Source organism: Penicillium lagena, assembly GCF_028827675.1.
Source record: "Penicillium lagena strain IBT 129212 chromosome Unknown utg000003l_segment0_segment0, whole genome shotgun sequence".
NCBI classification, from domain to species: domain Eukaryota; kingdom Fungi; phylum Ascomycota; class Eurotiomycetes; order Eurotiales; family Aspergillaceae; genus Penicillium; species Penicillium lagena.
Genome location: NW_026623224.1, coordinates 723,086 through 734,417, shown reverse-complemented (window position 1 = coordinate 734,417; position 11,332 = coordinate 723,086). Strand labels below are relative to the sequence as shown.

Here is an 11,332-nt window from a genome sequence, read left to right as displayed (position 1 = left end):
CTCCTAGCGGAGATATATTTGCTGGTTCTATTGGCCATTGGACGCTTAGTGAGATATTGCTGCTGTATGGGTGAAGTATACCGTCTATATCTCTGCTTGCAAGAACGAAGTTGCCGACATGTTAATGTACAATCCCTACCCAGGGAGTCTTTCTTTATATTATCGCCCTGGCAGTAACGACTCCATAGTTAATATAACACAGTTACATATAACATTACACTAGGAATAGAAAGGATGTAAGTAAAGCTTTCTCGACGTAATGCACTATTTCGGATATTTTCTATACTATATCTATACAAGTTACCCTCTGGGTTATATATAACAGGCCGACATGGCCATATTTGTTTCCCTCGGAACATGATAATTTCACAATCATAAAAGTCACATCGCAACACAATATCTTACCCCCAAGGCAATGTGAACAGGATGTATAAGTTTCATTACCTCACCTCGGTAACAGTCAAGATAATGATATTTGACCATTTGCTAATTACATCAGAACACGCTTTTTCATATTCCCCAGAGATCCTGCTTCTGCCTTTCGCTGTGGCCCTGGAGATAATTCATGAGCGTACATGGGCGAATCTGTTTTCTACTTTCATTATAATAAAGGGCAGAAACAGTGATCATTCAAAGGGTATCGGAAGCCAAAAAAGGTCGCGAAAGCTCCTCTTGCTCGTACTTGTATGCATTCTACCAGGTCACTGGGAAAACTCTATCTCTCCTCTAGAGCCAACTAATTCGATTTCTCGCTTAAAAAGCGAGCATGCCAATAGCTGCGGCACCGACATAAGCTAATGTACCAGCGACAATTGGGGTCGCCGCACTGCCGGCACCGGTAGATGTCGAGATCGAGCTTGTATTATTAGAACCCGTAGGGGAACTTCTTGCGGAGCTTGTGGTCATCGTTGTGGTAGGGCTCGCGGTGATCGTAGATGCGTGTGCCGAGTGGTTAGAGCCCTTAATCTTAAACAGCGGGGACTGATTGAAAATAGAAGCATCGTCGATAGAGCCAATCTTGATGTAATACTTGTCGCTGGTCGGAAGACTGCTGCTAACATTCCACCTGTATTTGCCCGCACCGCTTTGAGTATTGGCTATGGAGACGGCTTAGTTGTGGATACAATAGTAAAAATGATCCAAAACTACTTACGGCTAATAACTTCCACGTATCCTGCGGCATAGTTGCTCTCGCTGTTTTGTAGCAAAATATTGATGGAGCCTAAGTAGTTTTCCGTTGATTTTTCCCACTCGATGGTATACACGCTGCCGGCCTGAATGGTTTCTCCCTTGGTCGGCTTGCTGATCAGATCAAAATTGGGGTTAAGGGAAAGGGCTGTGCCAAATATCCCGAAAAGGGCGGTAGCGTAGTAATCAAACCGCATGTTGAACAGTATGCTTTGTATATTGGCGGTGTAGAGGCTTCAAAGTGTACCAAAGATGTTTCGATTGTTGCTAGATAATAGAACTTAGGAGGGCAGTCGTCGGTATTTAGAACACCTTGAAAAGTCTCTCCAAAATGGAAGTTGGGGCCTGGATATGATGTCAACCCGCAGCGGGAAAGATACGGCTCAACCCTTTCGCCCTCTTTTGAAGAAAAACAGCCCCCGGGGATCAGGGGCCGCTGCATGTACGTTGGTTGTTTAGTGGGGCTATTTTGGAGGAGGACCTGTCGAAAGCCTTCCTATAGGGCATAAATCGGCTCTACTGCATTAGGTCCCGAGTATTACGGCCCCCCAAAATATAGGGCCACATGTATTACAGCCCGATCTAATATGCCTATCCCTCCAGAGTATGCAAACCCCTCCTGCTGAAGCTGAATTATTATGAATGTGACGGGCTAGCTACCGCAGTGATAGAGGCTGCTTGATTTCCAAAGACAGGGGTCGTAGGATGGGTCAGAAGACTTGGTGAAAAGGACAAAGGAAAGGAGAATCCTCTTCAATCAACGGAATTCGACCAAAGCTGAGCCCAGCACAAAAAAAAGGCCACCATCTTTGACGGCTCATCAATCCACGCAATCCACTTTCTAAGCTTAGACCCAATCGACTTCTCATAATGGCTACCGGCACGGCGGCGGCATTTATTCAATTGAGGACGGTCTTCCTTAACAAGGTGGTAACGCTATAGAGAATGATCCTAAAATTGGTGTGTTCACCAATTTCAACACGGGCTTTGTGGCCGTAGGCTTGCTCTATGGCGACACCGCCTCCGAGCGACCTTCGGCCTTCGAGGCGTTCCATAACCTCAAAAGCTTGGTGACAACAGTTCCCCCTTCCACAAATGGCACTTTCTTATCACTGGCCCAAGCCGTGGGCCATAAACAGGAGTCCAAGAAGTGAGTGCAGCGGACACAAAAACGAGGCTCAGGTAATCACCAACACACGCAATAGGCGGGCCATTTGCACGATGACTACTAAGGTGTCGCAGGAGCTCTACGAAGATGTCTACAAGTCCTGGACCGGGGTCTGCAAGAGCCTTCCGACCGACTGCGCTGTGAATTATACAATCCAGCCGATGGGCAAGGCTGGTGTGCAGGCAAGAAAAGATCGTGGAGAGAGTATCATGGGACACGAGAGCATTCCGCAGTGCTGTAAGTGCATCTTGCGTTCCTCATCACAATGACACCCATCATATGAGACCTTCTAGCTGTTTCAATTTAACATTTCATCATTCACCACGGGAGTGATGGCTGCTGATCAGTTTTAAATCAACAATCATTGTCGCGGGCCTCTCTACTCCTTGACGTGGAGTCCCTGCGTTCCGGAGAGACTCCATTTCTAGCACCCGTATAGAATAGCGGGGGTGGGACCTATCGCATAGCAAATTGGCCATTTGAGGTTCCGGTATATCGTGAGAGCGATTCTTTGACCGGGGGTCCAGACTGGGGTATGGCTGAGGGGGAAGGGTTTCGGGGAGAACAGAGCGGAAGCTATGTTCCTTTTTTTCTTTTCTCTTCATGCTTGAGAATCGACTGACAGGTCTAAATACTCTATATCCCCAATATCTAGCCAGACACACGCTCGTTTTGATACCATGGCCAAGTGCTTCTCATGATATTTGGCCAGCCCCGTACCCGCTTATCGCTGCTGTCTCTCTTCGTCATGCCTTAATTGGCAACACCCCCGGCATTGCAGCCTTTCGTAACATAGACAATCAAGCGTCGCGTGACAAGATTTAGGTCAAGTGGCTGTTCGTTCCGTCTCGGCTATACTTCGGCTCATACTTGCATCGATGCCAAGCCATTGTAATAATGGGTCAACGCTAGTGGAGTATAAACGCGGAATATCGGCCCGTAAGCCGCCTGGACTTTGCGTTCTTATTGAATATCGAACATATAAACTCAGGACAGATCTCTTGAGTCTCACAGTTTTCAACCATTTGCCAAGTACCATACATTGAGTGACAAACCTGAACTATGGAGTCATCGCCTTATCAAGCTTTTATTTGGGAGCAGGTCAAGCCTGGAAGGTGGGAACGGGATATTGATGAAATCGAACAATCTTATACCACGTTGGCAAGGAGGTTCCAAGGAACTGGCAGGACCTTTTTTGCTATGACAGCCCACGTCTCTTTTTCTGTTAAGAAAACTCAATCTTCAATCGAAAATCTTGAGCTGCATGTTACGAATGCATTGCAGAAAGCATGGCTGCGACTTCGATACGACCACCCTACCATTGCATCATGGGTCGAGTACAATCGCGAGGGAAAGAGATGTAAGAAGGTCTATGAGATGTTTGCCGACCCAGGGAATGTTCTTGCCTCTGCCTGGCTGAAAGAAACTTTCCAAATCGTTTCCACCAGCCAATCATGCCAGGAATGGTGCAATTCAGATCCGCCTGTGCCTAAGCTACCGACTTTGTTTCTCATAAAACAAAATGCTACTTCATCAGCCAACATCACATTCTCTGCTGATATTGTTCTCCGATCACACCATGATATCATCGATGGAATTGGGTCGCTTCATTTGCTTAACAACTTGTTCAAATTTGCAGGTATTGCTTTTGATGACGCAACCGCCTTCCATATACCCGCCTTTGGCGATGAGTGGATAAATCTCAGTCCCCCGTTTCGAGTAGCAGCTTCCCTGCCAGCTAGCCTGACGTCGGAACAAGAAGCGCGATTGAAACAGATCTTGGAGAAAAATGCCTCTCTTCGTCAAGGCATTCAAATTGCGACAATACCTGTTCAATCCGAGCAACTAGTTCCTGGGCGCCACCAGCGAGTCTCGTTAACTCTGGATTCTCAGCAGACTCAAAGACTGCTCATCGCTTGCAGGAGCATTGGCGCTAGTGTGACGCATGTATATCATGCTGCAATTGCGCTAGTTCTTCGCGACGTCCAAGAAAGATATGCTGAGGAGCGCATGGTTCGATATATCAGCTACTGTTTGATCAATGAGCGCCTACAATGCAAAGCACCATACGACACGTCACAACATGCGGTCTCTGTATATCACTCTGGTTCTGGTCCGAGTCTTGCCATCGATTTGACAGTCCCCGCCGCTGCTGCCGTGAGGAGTCAAGCAGTAGATGACACAGCTTCCGAATTTGCCCGGGTGGTTGAGATAGTCAAAGAATATTATCTGGGAATACGGAATGACCCAGAACATGTCGCTTTCATCCCGTCATACTTGAAGCATTCAACTCCACCTTATCCCGACAGCCCAGGTGTTCCACCAATTCCTTCCCCGAACCAGGCACCCTCCGTCTCAATTTCTAGCATGGGAGTGATTGATAACATTATATCCCCGACCCATGGCCTGTTTGAGCTGGATGAGCCTTGGGTTACGGGAGAGGAGCTTGGGACAGGCTTGGGCCTTTTTCTCGGTACCTTCCGTGGACAGATGTGCTTAAGTGCCGCATATAATGATGCGTGGCACAGTGAAACAGAGGTCATGGACTTTCTGAGAAAGTGCAATGGCCTTGTATTCGAAGCTCTTGGGGTGTAGCAGCAGACATGAGATTAAGAATACGGAGCGAAGGAAGACTATTCGCACACAACCTCCAACAGAATTGTAAAGTGATTGGCACGGGCTGCTCCAGATTCAGCTACGACAATCCCAGTGGAGCGGCGGTCTGGTTTCAAAGAATGTTTGAGATGCACAGTTCGAAGACTACTCATGGGAATGGATTTAATGGTAGTTTTGAGATTGTCGCGACACAGGAGTCTCACTGGGAATCAGTGTGTAATCTGCGTGCAACTCATCCAATACGAATGTTCTCGTAAGCGTTTCTTCTGTTAGCTCATTTGTAGGCATACTGTCTGGTATGATATGTCTGGTGTTGGAGTGATTTGGCCAAGCGGGGTATAGTCTACTAAAAGCCTAGCTTCGTTTCTTACAAGGCATCCGAACATGACTACAGATGAAACGAACTATGTTAAATCTAGTAGGATGATGAATTTTAAAAAAAGAACTTGGTATTTTGTACTCTCTATCGGCAGGCTCAAATTGGATCATGTCCATCAATTCAATCATACACAACTCCGTAATTTAAAACCCTGCAAATAGAACAACAAATCAGCATGCTGTATACTGAATTACCCCCGGAGGAAACTTACCTTTCTCTGTATTTCCCTCCCCCATACTCTTACTGCTACTGCTCCCACTTTGGATTGCACCAAGAATCCCATCAATATACGGCGCACCACTCCACTTCTGGTGCGTGAGGACATCAACGCCGAGCTCCTTTTCGCGCGCCTGGATCAGACGCACGTAGGCGAGCATGCCCTCGTCTTTAAATGCGCGCGAGAGTTCCGTGGTGATGGTTGCGTTACTGTGTAGACCCGCTAGGGAAATCAATTGCAGGACGAAGCTGTAGCTATCAGTTAGTAACCGAGGGTTGTGATTCGGTAGGTAGGTATGTGTGCCCTTTGGGAGACACTTACCCATGCTTCGCCAGGTCCCAGATAAAGGACTTCAGTGATGCCTCGTCGAATCCTTGGCCCATCCAGTTGAATGACGGGCTGAGGTTGTAGACTAGCTTCTTGCCCGGGTACGAGGCGCGCACCTCGTCGGCGAGGGTCCCGGCTTTGGCGACATCGGGGTCGCCGGTTTCCACCCATAATAGGTCTGCGTAGGGCGCAAACTCCTTGGCGCGCTTTGTGGCGGCGGGGAAGCCGGCGCGGTAGTGGTAGAATCCCTCACGAGTGCGGGGGCTGTCGCAGGACCAAATCACGGGAGTTTTGGTGTAATCACTTGCTAGGGAGCGGCGGCGGGAGAAGGATAGATCGGGGTTCTTCTGCACCTGTGCCTTGTAGGCCTCCCGCGAGGACTGAGAGGCACCTTCAGCTTCAAGGTGGGCGTCGACAGCTAGACACTGTTAGGAAAGGCCTGGAAGAAAGAGATAAAATACATACCCTCGTCAAAAGTAACCAGCTTGTGTCTCTTCACCCAGTCAAGCTCAAATGCATCAATTTCATTCGGAGAAGCGCCTTCCCGCTCCATCGCCTGCAGCGTCTCGGCCAGAGGCTCCACCTCCTCGGTCACACCGAGGATGAACTCATGGTCGCGCACGTCAATCGCGCTGCTGATCAGCCTCCCGCTCTCAGAGTCTGTGCGGGCAATCACCAGCGTTTCGCAACCCATCATATCCCACTGGAACCGCGCAGCCACCAGCCGGTTGATATGCTCGCCCATCGGGACGAGTACCTTACCAGCAAGATGTCCACACTTCTTCCCGCCATGCAATTGATCCTCGAAATGCACCGCCGCGGCACCGTTCTCTGCGAACAGCTTGGCGAGTTTGAGGACTGCGGATAAGCCTCCATGCCTGTTCCCAAAACAATTAATCTCCGCGCGCTTGCTCCTCGGGGAGGACATACCCGGTATCACCATCTGCGATAATCGGCCGCATGTAATCCACATAATCCGTAGACTGGCGCTGCTCGGCAGTCAATTTTCGGCGGGCATCCCACTGTTTCCGATCGTGCATCTGCTGCGCCTTGAACAGGCGCTGCACCTGGTTCGGGACTGTGTTGTAAGGGTAGTCACCGAAATCGGCTGACACTTCGTTGGTGGTTGTCAAGAGCGAGGAACAGGCCCAACCAGAAATATACAGGACTTCCTGGTTCGCAGCCTGTTGCGTCATCTGTACGGGATCAATGGCGCCCACTTTATTGGCATATGGTAAGTACCTAGGCGAATTATGGACCGCACTAGATGAACATACTGGTATGCACAGGCTGGCCGGCCGCAGCACGCTCATTGAGCAGATTGAACAGCTTCCGCGCCATCAGCGAGCTCGGGTAGGTCTGCTGCAGCGAGCCACGCTTGCTCACGACGTCCGCGGCCGAGTATGGTCGCTTGATGCCCTCGTACCGCGGAGTTTGCCACCATGTCTGGACATCGCGCACCTGCTGCTCATACAGCGCGTCCTCGGCGGCACCGGCTTTCTGCTGCGTCGAGAGCAGCTGGTAGGCGTCTGAGGGGGAGGGCGGTGGACACGGGCGGTTGGACGGGGGAAGACATCCGAGGATAGCCGCATGTGAAGGGGCGCGATACTGCGAGAGTGGTGAGGAGAGGGCGTCGAGGGAGGCGACGGGGGATGGAGCGAAGCATTGTGTTCACTCCGGAGAACTAGAGAATGTGTGTGAAACAGAAAGGGAGAAAGGGAAGGAGAGAGAAAGGAAGAAGGCGAAGTGGTTTTTGTCCTCGGCCCGCGCTGGGGTTCCCCGCGACTAGGAGAATGCGCCGAAAATCGCTGGATGAGTAACAGACAGTGGATGGGTGCACCATTACTGCTAGGAAAATATCTGGGCATCCGAATCGGCCATCTACAATTTCATCATCCTTTATCGATCGCATGTTATTAGATTGTTTTTACTGCATAGGGAAGCAAGCTCTGAAGGGTCTGAGGATCGAAGCCACTATCCATGGATGATGGGTGGTGGAGACGAGGGAAGAAGAAACTGCTATAATTAATACTGGGCTACCAGTGGTGGAAGGGCCATTCCTATACTTCGGCCTTGTCTTCTTTGAGGAAGGCAAACAAATGGTCCAGTGCTGACCCTGGCCGTTCTAGACTCTGCACCCATGCAGAATGCGGAGAGGGGATCCACCGCCGATACGAACGGGGCGGATATCGGGTCATGACCAAGTTATAGAATCTAGATGTGGCAAACACCAAACACTGGAGGATACATAATTATGTCAGACTTGGTCGAGCTCCCCACCGGCACCAAGCGAGGGATCAGTAACCAAGTAATCGATCAAGAACCAAATATCTGCCACCCCTAGGCCCGATCATAATAGCGTTCACTCCCCTCACCCTAGCCCCCGCAGGGCTTATCTCGTCTCGCCCACGACGGGAATGTGTGGCATCGTCATTCGCCCACCTTATCTTTTCCCTTCTTTGTCTTCTTCTTTCTTCCCTTCCCCTTCCCACCATCATTTTCCTTCCTGCCTCCGGGCTTTCTGAATGGGCTCGATCCTCTTGGTATGGACTACATCAAAATCCCGTCGCCGTCCACCATCCTAGACTCGCCCAAGACGCTGTCGGCCTCTGTCCGAAAACCGGTGTCTCGCTCTACGGTCGCCCCCGCCACGATCCAGCGGCCCAAGCAAACCAAGAGCCGGAATGGCTGTAGCACCTGCAAGGCAAAGCGACTGAAGTGCGACGAGTCCAAGCCGTCCTGTCAACAGTGCGAGCGACGCAAAGTGCCCTGCGGTGGCTATAAGAAGGACTTCAAATGGAGGCCCTTCGAGGAGACCAACTTGGCCCCTGTGTCGGCCAAGTCCAAAAAGGGTAAGTCATGGTGATCCCATGACCCCTCCGGATTAGTTTGTCTGACCTTCCACAACAGCATCGGCTCCCTTGACCGCTGCGTCCACCACCACGGCTCCCTCGGTGCTGACCAAGTCGGCGCCATCTCTTAAGAAAAATATCCCGACGCCTCCTACCCCGGACCAGTCGGCGTCGCCGGTTCGTGCTCACGCTAATATATGGAATGCTTCACCCCCGGAATCGCCCCTGCAGAATTCCCCAATCAGTATCAAGAGCTTTCTCTCCACGGAGAGCAACTCTCTGGATGAGTTTCCTGATAACTCGTCGTCAACAAGAGCAGGCGTGGTTCCAAATGTGACCCTGCCTGCCGAGTCTCACCCGGCCAACTTTCTTTCCTTTCTTGAGCCCTTTCACCAGTCGCTGTCGGGGTATGGTGCCTTGGGCCAGGTGCCTTTTGGGCCAACCGAATTTCCTGATGAGCTTCCAGACCTCACCTTCTCTGAGCTATTGGAAGATGAAAATGAGGACATCGAGGATATTATCCGGCAGTCGGACCCCGATGTCGGCCCATGGAACTTTTCTCTTTCTGAGCAGGGAACCCTGCCGTTTGATCTGCTCGGTATTCCTACCGGGCCGTCCCTGTCCCCAAGCAGTCAGGAGATGATGATTCTCCGCTATGACAAGCTTACCTGCGGTATCCTTTCTGTCAAAGATGGGATCACGGAGAACCCATGGCGCACGTTGGTCTGGCCTCTTGCCAAAGATACCCCAGCCCTGTATCATGCCATCTTCGCCCTCACTGCCTTTCACTCCTCCAAGGAAAACCCGTCCCTTCGAGTCCAAGGTGTGGCACACATGCGGCAGAGCATCACCAGTCTGATGCAGCAGATCCAAGATATGCGAGCGGATGCTGCTCTAGCTACTAGCCTGGCACTAGCATTTGCAGATACGTGGGATCAACACACCCGCACCTGCATCCAGCATCTGCGCGGCGCGAAGGCGCTGGTCTCCCGGGTGCTGAACGAAGGGCTACGGAGCAATGCGCGTGGCGACGAGCTGGACCGAGTTCGTTTCCTGTACAATACGTGGTCATACATGGATGTAATTGCACGACTGACTTCCATGGATGACTGCGGGACTCCGGATTTCGATCTCTCCATCTTCCACCTTCCCAGCGACGCCGTGCACGAGATTGACCCGTTAATGGGCTGCGCTGCAACGCTGTACCCGCTGATGAGCCGCGTCGCAGAGCTCATTCAGCGCGTGCGCAAGAGTTCATCCAACACCGTTTCTCTCGTTGCGCAGGCAATGGAACTTAAATCTCTCCTCGAGCAGTGGGAGCCCCCTCGCTGGTTTGAACCACCCGAGGACCCCACTTCCGAGGTCCAGCACAGTGTCCAGCTGGCGCATGCCTACCGCTGGGCGACCTTGCTGTATCTGCACCAGGCAGTACCCGAGATGCCATCGGAGCCCACGGATGAACTGGCCAAACGTGTGCTGATCTTGCTGGCCACAGTCCCATATACCTCGCGCACAACCATCATCCAAATGTTCCCTCTTCTTGCCGCCGGCAGTGAAGTGGACATGGAAGATGATCGCAACTGGGTGCTGGACCGATGGACGACAATCCAGTCCCGACTCATGCTCGGTGGCGTGGATCGATGCCTGGAAGTTTTGCAAGAAGTCTGGAAGCGACGTGATGCCACCAAGGCCGAAAAGCATCAGCAGCAGCAGCAGCAGCAGCAAAATGCGGGCAAAGATAACCGGGCTGGTTCCTTCTCAAACGCCGATAGGAACCATGGCAAAGAAGCTTCGCGGGGCTTTGATAATGGGCCCCGTCGATTCGGCGGCTTATACAATAACCCGACTACTCCTCGAAAGAGACCCGTTGAGGCGAGGTTCTTGACCCCGTCAGCCAGGGCGGAGACATCTCGTCGAGGTACGGCGATTGCGCCATTGGTGAACATCGAGTTCGAGCGAACGGTTCGAGGGAGATTGCATTGGGTTAATATTATGGCAGAGTGGGGCTGGGAGGGTAAGGCGTCTGTCTCTTCTTTGGTAGTAAGACCCAACTAACTTTGCAAAATAGTATTCGTCGGCTAGCGCAGCCTTCTGATTATCCGTTACGGCTTCCCTGAAGCAGTTTGGAGCATCGACGGGACTTTTATGTTCTGGCGCTCTCTACTAATATTTACGATTTACGACAGCTTGAGTTCATCCGTCTTTCTTGATCATTTCTTCCTTTCGCGTTGTTTATGTTTATGTTCATGTTCATGTGTTCTTGTTTTTACCACCGCTCTCCCTTTTCTTCCCCAAGTCCATTCTTCAGCCTCCATTTTGTTTTTGTTTCAAATGGTGTGTTGGCGTCTGTGTAATTTCAACAGACCCCGCCAGCCAGCAAGGCGTTTCGAGACTTCATTCTTGATTTCTTGATTTCTTGATGATGACTATCTTTCCCTTGTCATCTTTCTCCTCCTCCGGGCTATCACCTGGAGGGCGGACCCTGTTATTCTCTTTTTCTCTTCCTTTATCTGACTGTGACCATTTTTGACATTGCAAGAACTGTGTATGATGTAGGTACTAATGTCTCCCAGCGTTCCACTGAT

The 11,332-nt window shown here is 50.9% G+C and overlaps 5 protein-coding genes across 5 annotated transcripts; 3 read left to right on the top strand and 2 right to left on the bottom strand.

Moving 5' to 3' along the window:
• Window positions 1–753: 753 nt before the first annotated feature.
• Window positions 754–1,385, bottom strand: N7510_005434 (GPI anchored serine-threonine rich family protein; the record flags this gene model as incomplete). The annotated part of the gene is made up of 2 exons (XM_056977360.1): window positions 754–1,097; window positions 1,154–1,385. 2 exons carry the CDS (start codon window positions 1,383–1,385, stop codon window positions 754–756), a joined length of 576 nt encoding a protein of 191 aa, XP_056833392.1.
• A 673-nt stretch (window positions 1,386–2,058) lies between these two features.
• On the top strand, window positions 2,059–2,663 carry N7510_005433 (uncharacterized protein; the record flags this gene model as incomplete). The annotated part of the gene is made up of 3 exons (XM_056977359.1): window positions 2,059–2,118; window positions 2,431–2,593; window positions 2,650–2,663. 3 exons carry the CDS (start codon window positions 2,059–2,061, stop codon window positions 2,661–2,663), a joined length of 237 nt encoding a protein of 78 aa, XP_056833391.1.
• Window positions 2,664–3,418: 755 nt separating this feature from the next.
• Window positions 3,419–4,951, top strand: N7510_005432 (uncharacterized protein; the record flags this gene model as incomplete). Its single annotated transcript, XM_056977358.1, has 1 exon — window positions 3,419–4,951. One exon carries the CDS (start codon window positions 3,419–3,421, stop codon window positions 4,949–4,951), a length of 1,533 nt encoding a protein of 510 aa, XP_056833390.1.
• Window positions 4,952–5,494: 543 nt separating this feature from the next.
• Window positions 5,495–7,487, bottom strand: N7510_005431 (methylisocitrate lyase ICL2; the record flags this gene model as incomplete). Its single annotated transcript, XM_056977357.1, has 7 exons — window positions 5,495–5,502; window positions 5,563–5,816; window positions 5,890–6,313; window positions 6,361–6,773; window positions 6,826–7,114; window positions 7,173–7,398; window positions 7,446–7,487. The coding sequence occupies 7 exons, from the start codon at window positions 7,485–7,487 to the stop codon at window positions 5,495–5,497; spliced, it is 1,656 nt and encodes a 551-aa protein (XP_056833389.1).
• A 953-nt stretch (window positions 7,488–8,440) lies between these two features.
• On the top strand, window positions 8,441–10,829 carry N7510_005430 (Zn(II)2Cys6 transcription factor; the record flags this gene model as incomplete). The annotated part of the gene is made up of 3 exons (XM_056977356.1): window positions 8,441–8,747; window positions 8,806–10,761; window positions 10,816–10,829. The coding sequence occupies 3 exons, from the start codon at window positions 8,441–8,443 to the stop codon at window positions 10,827–10,829; spliced, it is 2,277 nt and encodes a 758-aa protein (XP_056833388.1).
• Window positions 10,830–11,332: the final 503 nt, after the last annotated feature.